The sequence below is a fragment of the Sebastes umbrosus genome, chromosome 10 (genome assembly GCF_015220745.1).
Source record: "Sebastes umbrosus isolate fSebUmb1 chromosome 10, fSebUmb1.pri, whole genome shotgun sequence".
Lineage (NCBI taxonomy): Eukaryota > Metazoa > Chordata > Actinopteri > Perciformes > Sebastidae > Sebastes > Sebastes umbrosus.
Window position 1 is genome coordinate 1,671,010 of NC_051278.1, and position 23,117 is coordinate 1,694,126.

General features: G+C 41.8%; 1 protein-coding gene across 1 annotated transcript in view; it reads right to left on the reverse strand.

Moving 5' to 3' along the window:
- Positions 1-346: 346 nt before the first annotated feature.
- Positions 347-23,117, reverse strand: part of cdh11 (cadherin 11, type 2, OB-cadherin (osteoblast)) — a 104,981-nt gene continuing 82,210 nt past the window's right edge. The window contains exons 8-16 of the mRNA XM_037781945.1: positions 19,547-19,734; positions 12,818-12,931; positions 12,569-12,708; positions 11,432-11,568; positions 9,050-9,171; positions 8,444-8,561; positions 5,917-6,168; positions 4,174-4,325; positions 347-2,908 (exon numbers count right to left, since the gene is read on the reverse strand). Of these exons, the coding sequence (XP_037637873.1) occupies positions 2,543-2,908; positions 4,174-4,325; positions 5,917-6,168; positions 8,444-8,561; positions 9,050-9,171; positions 11,432-11,568; positions 12,569-12,708; positions 12,818-12,931; positions 19,547-19,734 (1,589 nt within the window). The 3' untranslated portion in view covers positions 347-2,542. The remainder of the gene's footprint in view (positions 2,909-4,173; positions 4,326-5,916; positions 6,169-8,443; positions 8,562-9,049; positions 9,172-11,431; positions 11,569-12,568; positions 12,709-12,817; positions 12,932-19,546; positions 19,735-23,117) is intronic.

Below are 23,117 nucleotides of genomic sequence, written 5' to 3' on the forward strand. Positions count from 1 at the left end.
GCAGGCATACAAACACTCATTTTAGTTCTTTCTATGATTTCCTTTAAGAAACAAACTGTTATATGTAAGATGACTGAAACAAAGTCAGACTTAAATGGTTTCATAAAAAGAAAACTACCCATGTTTGCTCTTCTTTCAGTGTAAAACTCATGAATATCATGTATTTGATTGAGCTGCAGTTGCTCATTTACATTTTATCGGGCTGGCATTCACACATTTACTGTTAAAGTTTTGTTTGACTTTGTACTGTAATATCTGCTGTGCATCAGCTAATGGGTAACTTTCAGTATAAATGTAAGCAGTGAGGTACCTAAAGCTAACACAAAGTTTACTCCCACACACAATTCAATATCATTTTATAAAAAGAGCATTTATTTCAAAGTTTTTTTGTTTTTTTTTTCGCTTCGGAGATTGAAGCACATAGTAAAGCAACATTACAATGTTCAGAAAATATAAGTGTGATGCTGTAACATTTTTTTTATTTAATCTTATCTTCTTAACATGTTTTTGTTGTAATACTGGAATATTCTGCATGTATACTAAAATAAGAACTTTTAAAATTGTACAAATCGGTACCATAAAACTTGACAGAGAATAAAAACGAGGCGTTCTCTCACTGCAACAAACACAGATTGCTAGTTTTTCCTCTCGAACAGGGAGAAAGAACGATCAAACAATGTAAAAAAACAAACCAAAACAAAAGAAATGAGAGAGGTTGTATTCACACAGGCATAAACCAAAGATGATATTTAACTTCTGGCAGTAGATTTCTTATAGCTGTCCAAAGATGAAACACTGTGTAGTCTGTCCATGTTTAGACAACTATAAGAACATCTCATCTGCAAAGAGTTAAACATGAACTTGTCCCTGTGTAGCTGCAGCCAAAGAAAGAACAATTGTCATAATGATGATAATAATAATAATAATAACCATAATAAAAAAACAACGATAATAATCATAATAATATAATAACATTAAAAAAGAGAACCTGCACGCTTAAAAAGGATGTTGTGGTTTCAGCCTCTCTGTAGATGTGGCTCCGTAAACACACCTTGTGTTATTTTCCAGTGCGCACGTTTTATGTTAAAATAGCGACACGTGTTGATACAACAGGTGTTGCTAACAACATAGCCGGTGTTGAGGGAAAAAAACACAACGCACATTTTCCCGGTCTACATTTACCTGTTCTCGCAGAAACTGCAACATCCCGTTTTTAAAGAGTGCACGAGAGGCGCAAGTTGGATCCTCAAAAGTGATATCACACGTCTGCACATTGCTCTGTACATACCTAACATGGAGAATAGTTTGCTTTCTGAATATACTTCTCAAGTTACAAAAAGAAACAAAAGGAGAAAATAAAAGAGAGAATGCACTGCGTTGCAAGAGTGTCCGTTAAGTTTAAGGCGATTTTTAGAGCTCACAGGTTTTTTTTACTCATTGTGATTGATCATCATTGGTGGACTCTGGATGAGGAAGTGATCATTCATCGGTGGACTCGGTATGGGGGAGTGATTGTTGATGGGAGGAGGGATGGGGACACGGGGGGCGTGGAGAAGGGCAGCTTTTTCTTTTCACGTCTTCTCTGCAGTGAAGAATGAAAACGAAAGAATCATCCACAGTTTGTTTAAATTGAATCCAGTCTTTTTGGGAGTAGAAAAAACATTTTTTGTGTAGCTTTGTTTTCACAGATACTCAGTCCTTGTGGGTTTGATCTGCGTGTCGCTACTGAAGCTAGCGGTCTCTATTGTTACTCTTGTTGTGTTTACCCCTGGAGTTGTTGTTTATTTATTATAAGGCCACCATACTGTGAAGATGCTGCGAGCGTCTTCAAAGTATCAACAACCCAGAGTCGGTCACGCTATCTGAACCACAGTACCTGCTGAATTCTGCACACACAACTACAAATTTGAAAAAAGCATTTTGTTGGACCCCACCGATACGTCTTCATTACCTTTTAGTTCTCTTTCATATCATCAGGCAGTTGCTGGATCCCATACTAACCTTCCTCCCTCTCTTTCTTTGTGTCTTTACATACACCACAAAGAGAGCAACCATGGGAAAAATACCCACTCAAGGGACTCAAATCTCTCAGGAACCATTGAGGAAGTACGTGAATCCAGTCCACAAAAGTATATAGAACCTCAAAGAAACTAAACAGTTAGCTAGAAGCAAGTCATTTTGATCACGCAGCAACATTTTTTTCCCAACAATTTACTTTCAAACTGGTGACATAACGAATCTCCCAGCCCTGCGATGCTCAAGTCTGTAGAAAGAGAAAGGGAAAGAGACATACTGTAGGTGGGGAGGGAGAGATTTGGGGAGTCCAAGCGTTCATTATGTGTTCATTAACAAATCGTCTTGGAGGACCAGGGAGGCGCCATGTAAGGGGGGAGCTGTTAACGTCCATTGACACGTTGGCATGAACGGATCAGGTGGTACTTGGTAAGAATTGGGTACTGGGGAGTGTTAACCCTCAGTTAACAAATCCTCATGGAATCAGTAAATCAGAAATCGGGGGGGCGTCCACTCAGTGAGACCGCCGTTAAGAGTCTTCACCGTCGTCCCCATCGTTCATGAAGCAGTCTTTGGTCCCGTACAAGTCCGCCAGCTTCTTAAACCTCGGCCCCCAGCTCTGCAGATAGTCATAATCCAAGTCGGACTCTGTTGTGACGGACTCGAGGGAACTCAGTGACCCAGCCAGTGATCCTCTGCCTTCGTATCCGTAGATCTGAATGGAGTCGTAAGGAGGCGCAGTCGGGTCGCAGTCGGCCTCTGCGATTCGAGTCTTGATGAAGTCGTCGACGTCGACGCTGTTGGCCGCGGTGTGGCCGGCGCCGGGCCTGATGGGATACTGAAGCTCTGGTTTGATGTCCTTTCTTGGCAGGAAACCGTTGGCACCATCTGGGTTCTGAACAATTAGAAAGAGAGCAGTCAGATAAAGAGACGCTCTAAAGAGACTTTCAGAAGTCGTAGAGAATGAGAGAGAGCTGAAGAGGAATTGCTGCTGGTGAATGAGGTGCATTATGTTCTAGTGTTGCACGGTATACCTATACTAGAAAGGCATCGCGATACCCTGCCGTTAAAAACAGTACAGCACCCTGTTTTATTAGCACCGATGCTTTAAGAACGACAACGTTTTAATAGGAGCCGTGAGTTGCATCGATGTGCGACTTCTCTCTCTTCACACTTCTTCGACTCAACACAGCTCTTTTGACAGTTACTGTGGTGTCTTCCTGATTTTATCAGATTTTCTCTCATCAACTTCTCACAGAACTTTATCTGAATGTATTATTGTTTTGTGGGTTTTTGTTTTGGGAGCCTCTTGTCATCTTCTGTGCTGCAGTACCACTCTCCGCCTTAACGGTTACTGATGTGCTGGCGGGGGGCGCTGTTTTTAAAATAAAAAGCCTTATTAAACGCTGTTTAATGTGTGATATCAGAATCAGAAATACATTATTGATCCCTGGGGGGAAATTACAGTTGTTCCATTTCAGAATAAATATAAATATATATTTATATATTTATATACACATAGATAAGTTATAAGAAAAACTAGAAATAAGTATTTTTCTCTTTGTATTATTATCACTTTATTTTATTTTATTCTATTTTGAATGCTGATGTTGTTTTCTCTTGTGTACTTATTGTGTTTGTTTCTAAGCTCAATTACTTAATATTTGGTTCATAAACTATTGTAATTACAAAATGTAAATTGCATAAATGAAAACAAACTCGAAAAAAAAAAATCAAAATCAAAATAGTATACAGATTAAATGAAAATATGTGTGCATTATCAAAAATAAATGCAAATATAAAATCAATTATCAAATAAATCCCATAAACTTAAGTATAGGGGACATGAGATTACAGAATACTATTTAATCTTTGATGAATACGTTTTTACATTTAAACATTTTTAATTAATAAAACATAATTTTAAGTTCCATATTCTGTCCTCTATTATTCCATTACTTTTCCTGATGTTTTAGATTTTTGCCGTGGTATCGTTTCAGTGTCGGTATCGAGATATTTAGGCCGGGTATCATATGGAAGTCAGAATTTTGGTATCGTGATAAACACTGTCATGTTCAAACATCGAATACCTTCAGATTTACTGTACCTATTATATTCCTCAATAAAAACAGAAACCTGCCACCCTGCCCGTCTTCATACCTGCAGCGTGGCGATGTCGAAAGCCTCCGTGTCCTCCTCGCCACCTCCCTCGTCATCATACGTGATGATATTCTCCCTGATGTCCTCCTCCTCAAACACTATCGATGGCTCCTTCTTCTGACGCCTCAGCGCTACAAACAACACCACTATCGCTGCCAAAGAGAGAAACACACAGAATCAGAACAAAAAGTGTTCTGCATTTAGTGATTAACAGTCCTCACACAATCGCAGTGGAAAAGGAGAAAAGCGAACATTAGATAATTAGCATGCACTGTGGGAGATAGTGTAATTAGACCTTGGACAGTTTAATTAATATCATAACTGTATTGTGGTACACACACACACCGTTTTAATTGCAGTTGGTTATCAACATGTCAGACAGGGTTCTCAGTTGTGAAGCACTATGGGTAGAATGGGATATAATGTGCATTACAGGGAAAAAAGGAAGACGGATAACAGCTGCAACATGGGTTACCTGGTGGGCTGAGGCAGAAAACTAAAGCTGGAGACGCTACAGAAACATTTACTGTTTTTAAAAGCACATTTTCACCAAATTAACCAAAAAACAAAAACAGATTGTCACTCAGACAACAATGTGCCCACACTAAATGATTATGCAAGGATGGGGTAGAAGTGATGCTGTAGCTGCTGTTACACAAGTGACTCTGGGACCTTTAATCTTAACAGGAGCTCAAACAATGCGGTGCGGATCCAATGAGGACATTAACGGAGGTGGACAGCCTGACTCAGTTCCCCCATGTTTCGCCTCCGTTTTTAAGTCGAGCATGTTTGGTAGGACGTCACGTTGACAGACTCGGTTAAAATCCTCATTCTCAACACACGGTCACACTTTCCACAGGCCTAGGTTCAGGCCAACCAAACCGAACTACGAGTACAATGAAGAAAAGACAGCCCAGCGGTCCTCCGAGAGGTGGGTATGGAATATGGACCAATTAGGACGGTTTCTACGGTAACGAACGGAAAGGCAACATTAAACGATACGATTCTCAGGTCTTGTATTTGTGGCTGGACGAAGATTACAACCTTCAGAGGCTTGAGAGTACACCAAGGGAAGAAGAAGTGTCTCTGAGATGACCAAAGGCAACCTTTGCCCTGCCCAGGCAGATGAGACAAGAAGGGCACAGAGACAGGTTGAGCACCACGGCGCTAGCAATGCCCTCTGTTGTGGATGGTTACATGCCACCAGAATCCCTTGACACCAACTCCATAGTGAACTGCCAAGCAGAAATTAGGACCCCAGCAACCCAGGAAGGAAGGAAGGAAGGAAGGAAGAAGAAGGACCCTGACAGGAAGAAGAATATCTTGTGGCCAAAGGCAAATGCCTCAGAGGTGTGGAGACAGTTGGACAATGACATGGCAAAGATCTGTCCGAAGTTATGCTACGAAGAAGGGACGAGAACTGGGGGAAGCAAGAAGCCACATAATGGAAGTACCCGACCATCTAAATCCAGCTGCAGGGAGCAGCAGGGAGACGTCCCTGACCGCTGCCCCACCATCCTGAGATGTTCTGGGATCAATGGGGCGAAACATCTATGAAGGATGGCTCCCAGCTGAAGACCCTGCAGCTGGTACCCTGGCACTGGCGGAGCGGCGACAGGCAGAAATGCCTTGCAGGAACACAAACCTGTCTCTAAACTAAACATCTCTGCAAATCAGTAACCCCATTTACGGTATTCCCAACCCAACAAATCTCCTATTTGAAGTGAAGTTTTAGCTCCTTACCCAGCAGGATGACGATACAGGCCAGGATAGCTATCAGCGCCCCGGTGCTGAGGCCGGCAGGTAGGACGTAGGACTCCACGTTGCAGGAGCGGATGGTGTCTCCGCTGTCACAGGAACACACTCTGATGGTCAGGGTGTTGGTGCTGCTCAGAGAGGGGAAACCGTTGTCGTTTATCTCGATAGGGAGGTAGTAAACGTCCTGGGTGAGGCGGCTGAATCCGTTACGGAGCACTACGATGCTGGCTGTGCTGTCTGCGGAGAGAGATAGGAACATGTTGTTAGAAAGATGGTGAAACTGATAAAGAAAGATCTTTAAACTAAGAATGAAAAGTATAAAAGACAGTAAGTTACACACTGCTGAGTTTGAATACCAAATTCTACGTTTAGACTTTTATTACAGTTTGGACTTTATCCCTCCTGACAATGGAAGAGATGAGGTTCTTCACACATTTCAGAAGCTTCATCACCAAACAGTCTCTAACATTTACATTAAAAAGACATTACCGAGCAATATCAGTGAAACGTATAAAAGCTACTGCAGTGAACACTGTTCTTGGAGCAGTGTAAGGAAAGTAGTTCAAAATTGCTGGACGAGCAGCAAATTATATCAAATGTACACAGAGTTACTCTTGGACAAACTTTGCAGTATTACGCTGGTATAACTATAAATGTGAGAGCCCCCACTGGCTGCATTCATCCCTTTACTTTAACCTTAACTGAAGCCTAATCCTTTTAACCTTAAAGCTAATATCATGTTTAGACCCATACTGTTTAGCATGTTTAACAGATTTACCTTTTATCTCTCTTACTCTCTATTTACCAAAAGATTTCGAGGTTTCGGCTGATTCTACTGAATTTCTCACTTTTCTTTCCCCCCCAATTCTTCTTTCTGTGTAGTGGAGGATGCAGCACATCTACACACACACACACATATACACACACAAACGCACACACACACACACACAGGCCTGGAACAGCTGAATGGTTTTCTATTGAGACTATAATGACTGTACCTCCTTCAAATGACCCTACTCCGATACTCTCAGCCTGACTCTCTGTGAGGTTTACTGTACAGTAACAACAATAATTATATTTATTTATAGAGTACAATTCAAGCTAACACGATAAAATGAACAATTCAAAGACATACATCAGGAAACAAGGATGCAACACATAGCAGTTGCTAAAAGGGATTGAAGCCTTTGTGATGTTTACTTTGTGAGCACAGACAAAACTACAACTCCCATTTCAACTTGCTTCATCGTAACTTGCTTTCATCCATATCCATTTAACTCACCAAAGCTCTCTTCTAAACAAATTGGTTTTACTTTCTATCTCTAATCTCAACCCTTCTGCAGCGTCCGCTCCTCCCTGACCTGCTGTTATTGCAGACACGTCTGAACTAGCTGCGACCCCTCGAGACGCTTATGGACTCATCTCTTCTGCAGAGCCATACCGTTTAGCCTCGCCAACATCCATGACTTATGGAAAATGGTGTTTGTTAACCCTCTGGGACCTGAGTGGAACCACGGGTGATCCCGACCGACTTTACTGTCTTTCAGAGGCTGTAGCAGGTTCAGTTATAGAGCTACAGTGAAGGTACGGATATCATATGAAACTAGAAAAGGAGTCCATAGAATCCAGTAGTACCAACCATGTCATGCTAGCTTGAATAACTTGAATTACTTGACACACAGTTCTGAGCTGCATCTCAAATTAATCTTCATGTTCCCAGCTTTCAGATGATGTACACCACTTCTATGTGACATCTACTGTTGACCTGCTATCTCCCCCTAAACACCCCCTGGACCTCTCTAGAAAAAAGACTAAAACAGGTGTATTGTGGGTCTCAGAGGGTTAAAAGCCTCCTTATCTAGATATACAGAGTGAGCCACACATCATACTGTAGAGAAAAGCTCTGTTCCAAGGCTGGGTCTGTCTACTATGGTGTTGGAGGTTTATTAAAGATACACTCCCTGATTTTGTTTGGTTGGGTACTCTCAATAGATCCCTCAAATCCCATCCTTTCCTCCCTGTTGATCATATGAAACACACCTCAGCATTATTCACATTTCTACTTTTGCGCGCTTCCCTTTGTCAGTCTTTTACAACCTCTTCTTCTCCATCTATGTTCTTCTTCTTCTCTCTCTCGCTTTTAGTCTCTCAGTTTCTTTCTTTTAGTCTCTCTCCCAGCACTCACAAAACTTAATTCAATCAGTTGGCCCCCTAAGATATTTGTACAGACGGACAGAGACCCCACTGCAATTAATACAGCCCGCACAACATGTGTGCGTTCGCAGTGTGTGCGAGAGAGATTCAGAGCACCTGCTGCTTTCTACAAGGTAGTGTAAGCCTCCATCTGCTTCTGCTTTGATCTAATCTGAGTGAAATGGGGGGAGAGGGAGAGAAAGAGAGAAAGAGACCGCGGATAAAGAAACAGTAAGATTGGCTGCTAGGAAGGGATAGAAACAGAAAGAAAGAAAGAAACAAAGGAATAAAGGAAAGTGGTACTGTAAAGGTCACCTACTTCTGTTGTCTTTGAGGGAGAAGTTCTTGTTGTGAGCGACTTCTGGAGCGAGGCTGAATGTGAAGTGTTGTCTGTGAGCCATCTCATCTTTGTCCACCGCACTCACTGTTTTAATCACCTGAAACACACACAGAGGAACACATCAATGTAAAACACTGTTAATACAGACAGCCTGCTGGTCTCATACGTTGTTCATAGTCATACCTATTAAAGGTCTTTCACCCTGCGTGTTAGTAAATAGACAACAACTCCATTAAATCCTGTTGATGTCGTGCTACTAGCACTACTAGCTACTGGCCGATAGCCGGTTGTTTGGGAACAGAGACGTTACAATTATCCTCTGATTTACAGACGTCTCTTTATGCATCCATGGCCATGGAGTCATTGGCGTTTTCAGTCCAAAATGGCGGCAGCGCTACCGCAGCGCCATTTAGCGGCTGTTGTTTCTTGTGAAGTTTATTTTGAAAAGACTGTATGCATGTAACGAGTAGAAGTTGACACGTGTTGCTGGACATTTGTATGAAAACGAACGAAAAATGAGGAATAGCTTTTTTGTGAGATAAAAAAACGAAGTGTTTTATGAGAACACGTTGCAGACAGACGTACCTTCCTCAGCTCCACAGTTTCACACATGAGGACTTCGTTGTTGGTGGCGAACTCTGGGGCGTTGTCGTTCACATCTTTCACTTTGATGTTAACGCGCACTTTGGTGTCTTGGTGATGGCCTCCTGCAAACACACACACATGTAGTATAAGGCAAAATCATCAGTATTGTGCTGCATACAAAAACTCAAATCAGTGTCAAAGTCATTAAAAACAGACTGACATTGGTGCTTGTGGGTGTGTGTGAGAGTTTGCTTGTGTGTCTGCATTATAATCCATGTTTGGCATTGGCTGAACACAAAGCTAACTATGAATATTTTCCAGCCAGATTGCCTGTCAGTCAGTCAGTCAGCCACTCAGACAGCTATTTGTTATTTTTGATTTGCAAAAATTACAGACAAGAGCTTGTGAGACATGGAAATCTCCAGTCAGTCAGTGTGCCACTCAGTTAGCCTGCTCCCACACTCTTTTACTGAATCATTTTGATACGCTGAAGTGACAAATGTCAAGTTGTTCCTGCTGAAGATTAAAATGATGACAGAATGATGTCTAAAATGCCAAAATAGACCCCAACCTGAACTCCTGATTCATCCAGACTATTAACTAAGAAAGACTGAGAGAGAGTGAGCAGTCTATTTTCTATCCATTCATCTTTAGAACAAACCATAAAAAAACAACCATCCATTTCAACACTGTACTGCCTTTGCATATTTGTAATTCTAGTCAGTATGACTTTTCCACTACCCTGTCATTACCAGGCATTTATTTAGCTTTCCAATGCCTGTTAGCGGTTAGCAATGGCCCCTAGTTTTGTGGGCGGCGAGCCCGTTTCCATCTGGCCGTCTGGCGTCTAGCACGCCACAGGGAAACCACGCGGCGCTCTGGTAGTTTGAGCCCCGACCACGGAATACCAGGGTGGGGCCACTGTGGCTCGCTGGCTGGAGAGGTTTGTGGGGGTCGAAGCCGGGGAGATTTAGCTCCGGAGGGGCTTGTGAGTCCAGGCATTCCCCCTCTTTTCGCCCCTCGCTCTCTCTGGATAGTGTTTGTGGTGGAGATGGATACGTTTTAGTGATGACTCGACTTGAGTTTTTTACTTTTCTTTCACTGCATCAGGGTTTATATAACAAGCTGTGTGTCACTGAGCATCTACGTACTAACTGTCTGTGCTGTAACCACCACATTCACTCAGTAATAAGGAGTTCATTAAAGCAAACAGTTGAAATCTACTACCAGTTATAATAGTAGTGCTACGTCAACAGCTATATGCCTTCAGATTATCTTTCATTTTGTCAGATTGTTTCACAAAACTAACATCTGCACATCTATCAACAGCCAACTAAATGCAGTTAGATCCACGTTGGTTCCTATTTCTGACCAAGACGTTACATGAAAACGACACAAGATGCCATGCAGACAAACTGCACATGAATGTAGAGCTGCAATTATTCAATTAATAACTATTTTGATAATTGATTAATCCATTTGAGTAATTTCTTCTGATTGCAGCTTCTTAGATGTGAATATGTTCTGGTTTATTTACTCCTCGATGACAGTAAACTGAATATCTTATGTAAGACATTTGAGGACGTCATCTTGGTCTTTTGAAAACACTTATTGTCATTTTTCACCACACAACTTAATCGATTATTTGAGAAAATAATCAACAGATCAGCCCTGCAATGCAACAGTTACATACATCGACACACCGGCAGCTGGTTGCACTTAACAAAAATAATAGCACCGAGCATCTGCATAAAGCCAATCCCTCCTGGGTGAACCTGAATATATAATTAGTTTCCCAAGGTTTAGGCAGTTCTTCACTGACATTCACAGCAAAAAAATAAAAAAAGCTAACTTTAGTCCCACCCAGAGGGAGAAAAAAAATTAAAGGCAGCAGCTTGAATCCACTTAAATGTTGTACATAAGATGTCATGGAGTGAATCCAGCACCGCAGAATGACAGGTTGGGCTCTGGATGCCAGCGAATGTACAGACTGGTGGTTGTCTCGGATTTTTCCGTCTGTTTGTTCATCTCTTGACTTTGTGTCTCACCGTCTTATATATCAAAGTTTAGCATTTATTTAGCATTTCAGTAGCACAAATCACACAACAGCCGAGATCAAACACCGGCAGACTGTAGCTCTTTAACCAACTTGTTCTTCTGAAATGGCTGAAAATATCTGTAAATTAGCAGCGGCAGTCTCACAGTGTCACTTCATATTCTAACAACACGCAAAACAGAAACGGTCACAGTCCTAATACTTTTTTAGCTAATACGTGTGGGTGTGTTTGTAGCCTATATTTGAGATGAATTGGGGAGAAGTCCACATGACAACACACTTCAGATTCAGTTTCCAGATTTGGATGTGTGTCTGTGCGTACGTACCTATCTCTGTGGCTGACACAGATATATTATGCCAAGCCTGTGCTTCTCTGTCCAGTGGTCTTGCCGTGGTGATCATGCCGTCGTCTGTGTTTACGCTGAAGAACTGCTCAATATCCGTGTACAGAGGGATCATGTACCTATACGGAGACAGAAGAAAAATAGATATGAATGTGCACGTACATCACTACTCAACGTATTCTCATACAGCTGTTCGTATGATCTTATGAGAAAGTCATTCCTTCTTTTTCATTTGTTTTCCTACGAACGTCCCGCAACACGTTTCAATTTCCGCTCATTACATGCATGCAGTCCTTTCAAAATAATCTTCTGTCTTCACAGGAAACAACTTCCTTAAATTTAGGCAATAAAACTACTTAGTTAGGTTTAGAAAAAAGATCGTGGTTTGGCTTACGGACGTGGCGTTACTTAAGTACGTAAGTTACGTGACAAATAAATCAACGTTGACTTGTGGTTTCACATGGGACACGAACAACGGTTTCTTGGGCGAAGTATAGTATATATTTTGTAGGTATAGCTATTAACAGAGTATGAGAACAGCCTGCACAATTACAGCTTACATTCTAAGACATCGGCTAATTTTCTGAGGGAAGATTTAAGTGATATTCATAAAAACAAATGGCAGCTGTAAGATGCAGCGATCCTTTAAGTCTTAAAGAGGGACGTGTTGAGCTTTCAGTAAGATTATTATGGAAATAATTTGGTAACCGAAATAAACGACTTTGTAAACAAATAATGACTGTACATGGGGAATAAAAGAAATATGAGGCATATATATTGTTTTATAGCTACTAGATTCAGTGATTGTTTTACAGTTGATTTTTTATAAAATGTGTCTTTCTATGCTTTTGTAATCCTATTTTACGTCCCTATTCTCCTGAAAACTCCTTTATATGGAATCTGTGTTTATGCATAAAAAATAAGAGAGCAAGGCCAAGTTTCTCTGAGTCATATTGTTTGTTCAGTGTAGCTGAAGGAACACTATTTAAAAGGGATTTTTTTTTTTTTTGGAGATGTTCCAATTCATATTGGTGTGAAAATTGAAATTCTCCCACTGCTACAAGCCTGACTTAGTAAACATGTTTGTGTGTGTGTGTGTGCGTGTCTCTCTGTGGTTACCTGACGGGATTGTTGGCAACGTCGGTGTCCTTGGCGTGGACTCGTCCCACCAGGGTGCCTTCAGGCGCATTCTCCTCTACCTCAAAAGTGTAACTGGGAGCTACAAACACTGGAGGCTCATCTGCATCCTCCACTGATACCTACAGACACACAAACACACAGTTAAAAGACTCCCAACACTCTTGCACACAATCAAACACATGCACTCACACTCACTCGTCATGCAAAAACAAACACATTTTTACATACCTTTATTGTGGCTTCGTCCTTATAAGGCCCCCAAGCGATGTATTGAGGGTCCACATGAGGGTTGGATCCCTCCACCTTCAAAGTGTATGACCTTTTAGTCTCAAAGTCCACCGGCTGAGAAAGGAAGGAAGAAAGAAAGAGAGAGCAATCAGTTCATCTCAAAACAAAATGCATTCCTGTTTTCTCAAATATTAGCTGTAAACATCATCTGTTTTCCTGTATAATCAAATGCTCTGTATATCCAGAGGCTCTGGGAAATGCAGTGAGTGCTGTATCGTCGTCCTCTGGTAGGGGGAGCTGTTGCTGCATGAATGAAAACAGCCATCTTATCACTTCATCACAGCAGCAGCCCAACTATTACCACTTCTGTTACACACCAAAGAAAAGCAGGAGTAACCTGAAAGCACGACAGTTTGATATGATATGATGTGAGTAGTTGGGGTGCCAGTGCCTCATTAAGTTGTTTCTGTTGATGAAAACAATACAAGTCTGTTTTTTTTAATGAGCCAGGATGAGGTTTGGGAGTCTGGGACGCCGCATGATTAAAGAGAGTCAAAAGTGTTTTGGGTGACAGCAAGGTTGGAGATGAGATTTAAGTCCCAGGCCACGAGAACTACAGGTACACTGGCTTTTTCTTTTCCTATTTCATTTATACACCCTTTATAATCAAGACGGTTAAATTAAGAATATATTAGCATTTCAAATCAAAGGTATGGGTTTTCTATATCACAGGTTGGCCAACGTATAACCCTGAGATTCAATTCACACATATTGAACTGAGCTCCAACTCACTTACTCTATATTGGTAGAAAAAGCCATTGACTTGAAATGGCCTTGATATTGAATTGACTTGAGTGTGTGCTTTGAGCTACGCTGCTCCATGCTCAAAGAGAAAACATCACACATTTCCCTCACGTCACCTTTTTCATTCAGTCATAAAAAAAAGTGGCACAGCAGTTACAAAGCGATGACCCTCGGCCAGATAGTCGTGCTACGAATGAATCTTCCTCTTTCTCCTCACTTCTATTTTTATGTACTGCACGGAAAACCTTTAAGTCAACAGAATGTGTTGGCAGTCGTTGTATAAAAGGCGATATAATACCAAAGGGATGCTCTCTGCCATCATTATGAGGGACTTGTGCATTGCCAACAGCGCTTGGCTGCGACTTGCGCTCATCCGCAGCTACGTCGTGTAGCCGTAATCACAGCAAAAAAAAAACACTCTTTTGGGTATCATTGCTGGATTATGAACTCGGATAATAACCACTTTAACCACCCCAACACTATTTTTTCCAGCCAGTATGAAGATTGAACTGGCAGAGTCCCAGGAGCAAGCTTGATCTTTTCATCTCCTGGCTGCCATCACTAAATGAAATCCCAGTGGGAGGAGAGCGGGCTCATATAAGCCCTGTGTGAAGTGTTGTAAAAGCTGAGTGAAGCCGTTATAGATTTATGAGTTTAACACACGCGGGTTAGCAGTGATTAGCATGGTCACCGTGGCTACCGATACAGATATTATGGATGGAAGCTTCCGGACCACAAGATTTATTTAGATTAAAGTATGTCTCATCTTTTACTGTATATTGAAGCAGCCCTGATTATATGATTTATCACGATTCAATGTGACTTTTGGTTTAAACATTGTTAGACTATGGAGTCAGATCATTGGTTTTTATGCACTGACAACTGTCATTTACGCTTTCAAATTATCCTTTAAAAAGAGAGGCTATCAAGTGTGATATTTTTTGGGATGTACCACACTAATGGTACGTGCCGCTTCCCAGCATTGGATGCTTGGTGGGCCGCCACTAGACACAACACACTCGGCACCTGATTGGACGAACGCTTTCCCTCCGTGGGCTGCTGCTCTCAGCTTTCAAACCGGAAACAACATGGCGGCTCGTTTGGAAACTTTTTTCTCTTATTTCATGAAAATAGTTCACTGAAATGAGTCGCGTCAGACGCCCGTGATTTGCATAAAGTAGACTAGCCCGAAAAAAGCAATACTGATGGTTGAAATCAGAAGCTAATTTGGATGGATTTCTGATGTAGAATTGAAATCGTGACACCCCCACTGATAAAGGGTCACCTAGCAGAGAGGGGGTTAACACCAATAATATTATATAATGATTTCCTTTTGTTGCCCGTGATCAAACATGTTGGCCCGTCCCCATCGTCTGCAGGTATAACGCCTCTGAACACAGCTCGCGGTAGCTCTTTAATCTGATCAGGTTCTCAGCTGATTCCATGTGATGTGGCTGCCAGATGACTCAATGCTGGAGGGACGTCTCCTCTCAATGGATCGCTCCACGCTCATTCAGTCGCATCTGACTCTGTTGGTGTCGCTGTTTAACGTGTTGATGACAGGTACAATGCTAGTAGGATAGATGTGACCCAGTTCTTTCATTTTCCCTTTTTCGTCATGCTCCCTCTGTCTCCGCTGCCCTCTCTCTCTCTCTCGCTCTCTCTCTCTCTCTTTTCTCTCCCTCCATCTCCCAGTCTATAGAGCCACTGTCTCTCTCTTCATTCTCTCCCTCTTTGTGTAATCAGTGTGAGATAATAATATTCACAATAATGCCTGCACCCCCCCGCTCCCTCTCTCTCTCACACACACACACACACACACACACACACACACACACACACACACACACAGCTCCTTAATATTCTGTGGACTGCTTTCGTCAGGACACAGTTGAAAGAGAATAGCTGATTAAAGCTCATCCCTCTGTGTGTGAGTGTGTGTGAGAGAGAGAATAGAGATTAGTGAAGGCTACTCCCGACGCTGATTTGAAAGTGTGGTTAGGTGTGAGTCTCTACATGCGTTTGTGTGTGTGTGTGTGTGTGTGTGTGTGTGTGTAGCGTGTGAGTGTGCGTGCTTGGCCTTTAATTTCGTATGGCACTTTACCTTCAGGGGCCAAAAGGTGTTGATTTCCCCAGAGAGGCATCACGACACAATAAATACACACACACACACACATGCAGTTCAAATCAGCATCAGGTTATTAAGCTATTGTTCCGAGAGACAGGGGGATCTATGCAGAGGGATTGTTGTGTGATAGATCCTGCCGTCATTCAGTGGTCGTACACACATGCACACACACACGCACTTGTGCGTTTCAAGTTAAGAGTGTAAGTGACCGGGCTGTTGATGGAGCGAGTATTGAGTAGTTGGTTGAGTTTGTTCATTAGTTGTGGCACATAGACTTCTTTTCTGTTAGTGAACATGGCGACGTATTTCTATAGCTGGAGGCAGAATAACTTCCTGATGGCGTTAGCTAACGCTGGCTAGCGAGCTTTGGTGGCTTGTTTGCTGTTTTTCTGAATGTAGTTTATCAGAATATGTACAGTCACTCACTCTCAGGGACCGCAAGTGTTAGTGTTAAGACAGACTTCTCAAAAAGAGAGTCTTACAGTATCGGCGAAATGTTTCAGAGATGGAGAGAAAATGTTGCTAGTAGTTTAGCTACAACTAAAGGTTCACACAAGCCTCCAGGAAGAGCGCCGGTCGTCAATCTTAACTTTCCGTAGTAGCCAAACGGCGGTACTGCAACTTCCGTGTCCGTCACGTGATGCCATCGGGCCCAAAAAGACTTTCTCCCATAGACTTCCATTGGGAAAGAGATGTCACCCAACAACACAGCAAGATGACATTTCTGATGTGTAACTTTAGCCCACTACTCTGAGGTGATTTGTGTTTGCCTCCAGTCTCTCCTTCGTTTTGCCTCCAGCTAGCACCGTGACGTAATCATGACGCCGGCTGTAGAAGGGTCTATTTGCAAATCACAAGGGTTTCACTCAGGATTGTATGTTTTGAAACAGTTCTGATATAAATTTTAGATTGACATGACTTCAAGCAATTTAAGTAAATTGAATTAATGATAAAAGATCAGTTGTTTTTATTAAATAGTTTGAGATTGTAAAGTTCAACTGCAACTGTTTTCCAGAAAGACTGAAGTGGAGCTGAATGTTGTGGTTGCACATGTGACTTTATTCAGCTATGCAGCGTGTGGCTGTTTTTACAATGAGGTCGATGGTCTTGTCTAGTTTTAGTTATAGTGAGTTGAGTGTTTACACATGCATTTAATACTTCTCAAAGTTGTCTGCCTTTGGCTGGTTTACAGTCAAACTCACACACACACAAACATAGTGCCCCACTTGAGTGGATCGGTTGCTCTCATTACTGTGATTGGGCTGTCCCGCTGTGCTCGTCAGTACATTTAGTCAGTTTGCTTCTAACAACTTCTTTGACGGATCTTTGCTTGAAAACTGCACTTTGTAACTGTTCCCACGTGCATTTCTTTTTATATTTTATGCAGCAGAGGCAATCTGTATTCCAGTTCTTACTCAAATCTGGTCAAACTTACAAATTCCCACCTGACTGCTGCCCACTACAACCACATAGTTTTCTGTTCTACTGATCTATGGGTTAACTGCCTTGCTCCAGGGCACATACTCATTGTAGTTGTTGAGAGCGGAGATGGAACATTACTCATTATCACTCATTTCCCTGCTCAGCCCCGGTGACACCAGTGGGATGAGAGCCTCTAACCCTGGCAGTCTTAATGCCACGCTGCTCTAATACCGAGCTCCAAAGGAAATCGCCCATGCAGGCGGTTGTGAGAAAAAAAAAAAGAAGAAGCATGAAACAGACTTGTATCGATTGATTCAGACAGAGATTTTCCCACAGCATCAGTAAAAAACGAGCTGTGGGTTAAGGCTGGCTGCTCTTTTTGAGCAACATCATTGCTGTCTGGACAGGAAACGCAGCCGCGGATGCCATCACACTTATCAAGCACATACTGTAATTACATATCTGAATGCCAAAGCCTTTCACCGAATAAGGATGTGCTGCGTTTCTGTGGGTAGAATTTCTGGCGAAAGCTAAAATTGTCTTCTTTTAATTTCTAGGAGAACAATCCAAAAGAAAAAAAGAGCTTTTTCGGAGACCGACTTTGGTCCTTCTTCCACACATTGATAGCTCAACTATGAATGCTTTTATTTTTTAACTGAGAGGTCGGGACGGGAAAAGCAGGCTACCGCAGCTCACTGGAAGACTCAGCTCATAATCCTGACCTGCAGCTACACATACAACAATGTGTGTGTGTGTGTGTTTGTGTGTGTATAAGAGAGAGAGTTTCTGTGTATTTGGCAGAGCACTGTGTGCATTAGAGAGAGAGTGAGAAAACGTAATTGTGTGTGCTGAGCTGGATCACTGAGAGCTACAGTTATAATGTGTGTGGTGTGTTACAGTGCAGAAGATGAGCTCTCTGGCCTAGGGAAGCATGAAAGTTAATGCACTCTCACTCGCACACACACAACGTGGAGGTCATATCAAACACAGTAAGAAACCGTGAGGGTCATCAGAGAAGGGAAGGAAACACAGCAAAGCCTCCTCTTTGCTTCCACTCACCTTTCTTAACACATTATATGAACACACAGATATTGGAAGCTCACACTAAACTGATATGTCTATATAGGAAAAGTGCCGTCTCAACTCCATTTCTGTGCGGGCAAATTGAAAAAGTGGATGATGACGCTCACATGAAGCAGCCGTCAGCTCATAACGCTTTTAATCAATGTTCTTTACCAGAAATGACTCCAACCAGACGAACACAAACAACCAACACATTGTGAAATCTTGACTTTAATGTCAGCTCTTCAACGTTTAGATCTTTATGTGGTAAGACTTACTTTAACTGCAGTAACGCATCCTAACAACTTTTACTAGCTTTGACATCTGTCCTGTCCGTCCGAGCTCATTCACTCGTTCTCCCTTTTCTGCCTTTTCTGTAATGTGGCTATAATCAATATTTCTTATAATAACAAGTGTAGCAGATGTGAAAAGATGTTGAACCTACAGAGAGTGATCACCCGTCTCTGAGCTTTATAACGAGTTTCAGCTCATTGTTTAGCTGTCAGGCAGCAACTTTACTGTTTTAGTTGACTCTCAGCGCTTTCATTGTGTCGCTTTCAGCCACAGCAGGCAGCTGTTTTCAGCAGACGGACAGTTGGGCTGCGTTCACACAAGATCAGGTGGTGGCATCAGGGGGTGCTGAAAAAATCCCAGTGTCCCAGTAGAAACAGAATCAAGTTTTGGAGAAACGCAACCCGACGTCACGCTGCGGTGGCCAGTCACGTAAACGGCGATCCAGAGCTGTACAACCCAGCCATGAGGGAACAAAAAGACGTTAATCGACACAGTCACCTTTGACCTCCTTCCTGCAGGTGCTTTGTAATGTTGCTGATCCAGAGTCAGAACTTTATAAGAAATGATGAAAGTTTATTTATTTATTTATTCATCTTAGATCTCTTTAATGTCGTGTGTGTCTCCTGGTTAATTCGGCAAACATGTAATGAACCAATAAGCACCGCACAACCGAGAACACCGCACAACCCTGTGGAGAATCGCTGCAACGCCTCATCTTGTGTGACAGCAGCCTTAGCAACTAGCTGGTGAACATGGTGGAGCATTTAGCATCTAAAGAGCCAGCTATTTCCCTCAGGAGTTGGCGGAGACCAAAAACAAAGCTAAAAGAGAGTGAATATTGGACAGAACTCCAAACTAGAATGATAATGTTGCTCCATAGCTGCTGGATGTGCAAATAAGCAACTGTTTGCTTCCAAGTTCATCTGGTCAACTTAAGTTGTGTTCACAACTTGTTTCTGCTGCCCCCCCAAAGGGCCAAAAGCAAATGATATAGCAGGTTTTAAGTGTCTTTTCCTTACCTTCTTCAGTTTAATAACAGCCTCTCTGGTCTCCGAGTCAGTGCTCAGCTCAAACATGTTCAGTCCGTCTCCGTCTATTAAGCGGTAGTTCACCATCCCGTTGTCTCCGAGGTCCGGGTCTTTGGCCTTGAGGCGGCCCACCTCCTCTCCCGGCACTTTATCCTCTGATACGGACATGGAATACACACCTGGGAGAAAAATAAACGCAGAACATTTACTTGGCATTAGTTGGCGATGTTAGTGTCAGCTTCAGCTTGCTTTTTGTATTCAGCACTCCTTAGAGTCTTTGGATAATTCCTGGCCGGCTGCCATTGTGTTTACTATCTGAGGCAGGGTCAGTTGTGGAGGGCGGAGAGGCATTAACATGAACTATACCATCTGTCTCATATGGCCCCAAGGATATTAATACCCCCTATAGTGTCAGGTGAGTGTGTCTGAGGGAGCAGACACCTGGTCTGCAGAATGAGAGCAGTTGGACCATATGTCTGCTCCCTCTCCTCTTTTATCTTTCTTCCCTCTCTCTCATCTCTCATGTAGCCCAAACCTTTTCTCCCCACTTCGTCTCATCTGTCTCTTGTTATCGTGAAATCCTCCTCTCACCTCTGTCCATCATCCTGCTGTTTCCCCAAATCTGTCATTCCTTTCTTCCTTTCTCCACCTCCATCTTCTCCGCAGCTCCCCAATCCATCCTTTCCTGCTTCCTTCCTCCTACTCTATGACTCATCACTTTATAGTTTATACGGCATTAGCATATTTATCCCGCCCGTCCAGGTATCGCAATCCTGTGAATAATGAAATTCATTTGGTCATGTGGCTTCTGAGCTAAATGCGAGTGGGAGACGAGGACTTGATCCATCCAGCCCAAATCTCTCCTGCCACCCTCCACATCCACCTCCACCACATCTCCTTCAATCCTTGCACAATCCCTCCTCTCCATCTTTCCTCTTCATCTCTCTCTCCCTGCTTTTTAAACTCATCTCCATACTGTGTGACTCCAACATCGTTCCCTCCCTCTCTCTGTCTCTCATTTGCTTCTCCTCTTTCCACGTCATCCTTCCAAATCCCTCCATTCATCCTCACCTCTCCTCCCCCTCTCCGCCCTGTTTCGCTCATGTCTATCCCTCCTCCTCCTCCTCCTCCTCCTCCTCCTCCTCGTCCTGTCTGCCTCTTGTGGCTAAAAGCTCATTTCATCCTTGCCCTCCCTTTACCCTTTTCCTTCCTCTCTTCTCCTGTCGTTCCATTCTTGCGTTTCCTAAGTAGCTTAACTTGAATGGCTCCTGGCAGCTGAGTTAAACATTGTATGACAGGACACGCATGCATCCTGGCATACCTGGCTGCAGGCTAAAAATGAGTCTCAAAAAAATAAATCACCCGTACTTGTTTTCTTTTGTTAAACCAATGAGTTACTCTGAGAGTTTGATAAAGTCATTAGATGCTTTCATTACCCCCCCCCCCACACACACACATAAATGATTAGACTATTTGTATTCAAACAGATGTCCGATCTTGGAAGGAGAAGCTCATAAAACCAGCAAAGTTTAGATATAAACACCAATAAAGAGCCTCATAAACGTAACGGATGTAATGACCACAATCTTTTAGGTCAGTAAGTTTAATGCGATCACCAACAATAATGCCTTATATTACTTAGTAATTTATCACCACCCATAGTGGAGGCTTTTATGTGTTCAGATTAGATTGACAATATTGTCGATGCATTTTATATTAGTAATTTAAACTTGGCAGGCCGACTGGTTAATAAAGCTTTAGGAAGAAGCACATCCATTATTATAGTTTAGGAAAACATATTGCCTCTGTCCTCATACGGGGCACCATTATGTATTTATTTAAAGGAATAGTGTGTAAGATCTGACGGTATCTAGTGGTGAGGTTGAGAGTGCAACCAACTGAAGCCTCTCCTGTATGCCAAGCGTGTTGGAGAGCTATGTAGGCCGACGCAAAAACACAAATGGTGCTCTCTAGATCCATCTGGAGCGAGCTGTTCTGGAAGAAACTACTGTAGAAACATGGTGGTGCAACATGGAGGACTCCGTGGAGAGGATCTGCTCCCTATGGAGATATAAACGGCTCATTCTAAGCTAACGGAAACACAACAATTATTATTTTCAGATGATTATACATCAAAGAAAACATACTTATTAATCTTATTATATTCCATTTCTGCCAATGTATCCCCCTAATTGTTTCACACTGGTCCCTTTAAGTGACAATGTTTGACTAGAGAGTTGTTTATTCATGCACAGCGCTACTGTGTCTCTATGGTGTCATTTTACTGTGGTGGGTGTGGACTTACAATCGGCTCAGAGATTTAATTTGTAGTTGAAATGATTCTTGAAGGAAACCTGTCATTATTTCCATCACACAACGTATTATTGAAGAGCAAATTTCTATTGAAAGTTAAAACGATTTGTGTCACTGACTCCATATTGAGGATTTAAACTCAAGAGTTGCTACATGCTTTAATTTCCTCACGTATGAGATGATGGAAGCCGTGCATCCCACTCAATATAGTGTGCTTAAAGGGCCAGCTATACTCAAACAGTTCTGTGACATTGCACATGTGCACACGTGCACTGCACATTTTCATTGTTTAATACAGTACGTGAATGTCTCTTTAAACCCCCCAAAATAGCATGAATAAAGTGCTAATTACAGAAAATTATTTGAATGTTGCTGATCCAGAGTCAGAACTTTATAACAAATGATGAAAGTTTATTTATTCATTTATTTATATTTATTTATTTATTCATTTATTTATTCATTTATAACATTATTTATTATTTATAATAGCATTTATAATTACAGAAAATTATTTCCACATTTTTTATTTCAGAAAGTAATACATGTTTTTAACAAAAAGTTATTATATTACGCAACGAATAGTGTACATTGATTTTTTTTGTTTTTATTTTATTTATTTGCTATCCATCCCACTTTATTTGTGATTTAGTGGAAAAGTTGAGTGATTTATTTTCTCAATTATGTAGGAGATTAAATGTACAGCCTGTATTAGATAGACTTTAAGTTGGTGTTTGTTGTTGTGTGTCTTAGTGGTTGTTATGTATTGAGTCATATTGTGATTATGAATGTTACAGATGTGTATTGATGTATGCTTGTATTTTCTTTTTGAAGTATTGTTAAAAATATGAATGAGGACCCCAGGAAGAGTAGCTAGTGGGGATCTAAATAAACTAAATTAAACTTACTTAAAAGAGATACGGAGATTGAGAAAAGTTGAGCTATGTTGTCATCGTTGTAAGTTTTGTTGTTGGATTTTTGTTGGATTTCTGGCCAAACCTTTATTACAAGTTCCTCCCCCAGGTTTAAAGATGGATTTAACATCCCTGCAGTGATACAGAAATACCTTACGAAGGGTAATCATCCTTTTTCTTTTTTGTTTAAATTGATGGATTCCTTGTTTGTTTTTTTGCTGATGAGAATAGCTGGCTCTGTAACAGCAATCCTAAAAGACACTGGAGGCAAATGATATGTGCAAATACAATTGTGCAGATATCAACCGACAGATTATCTTTCACAGCTTCGGATGTCT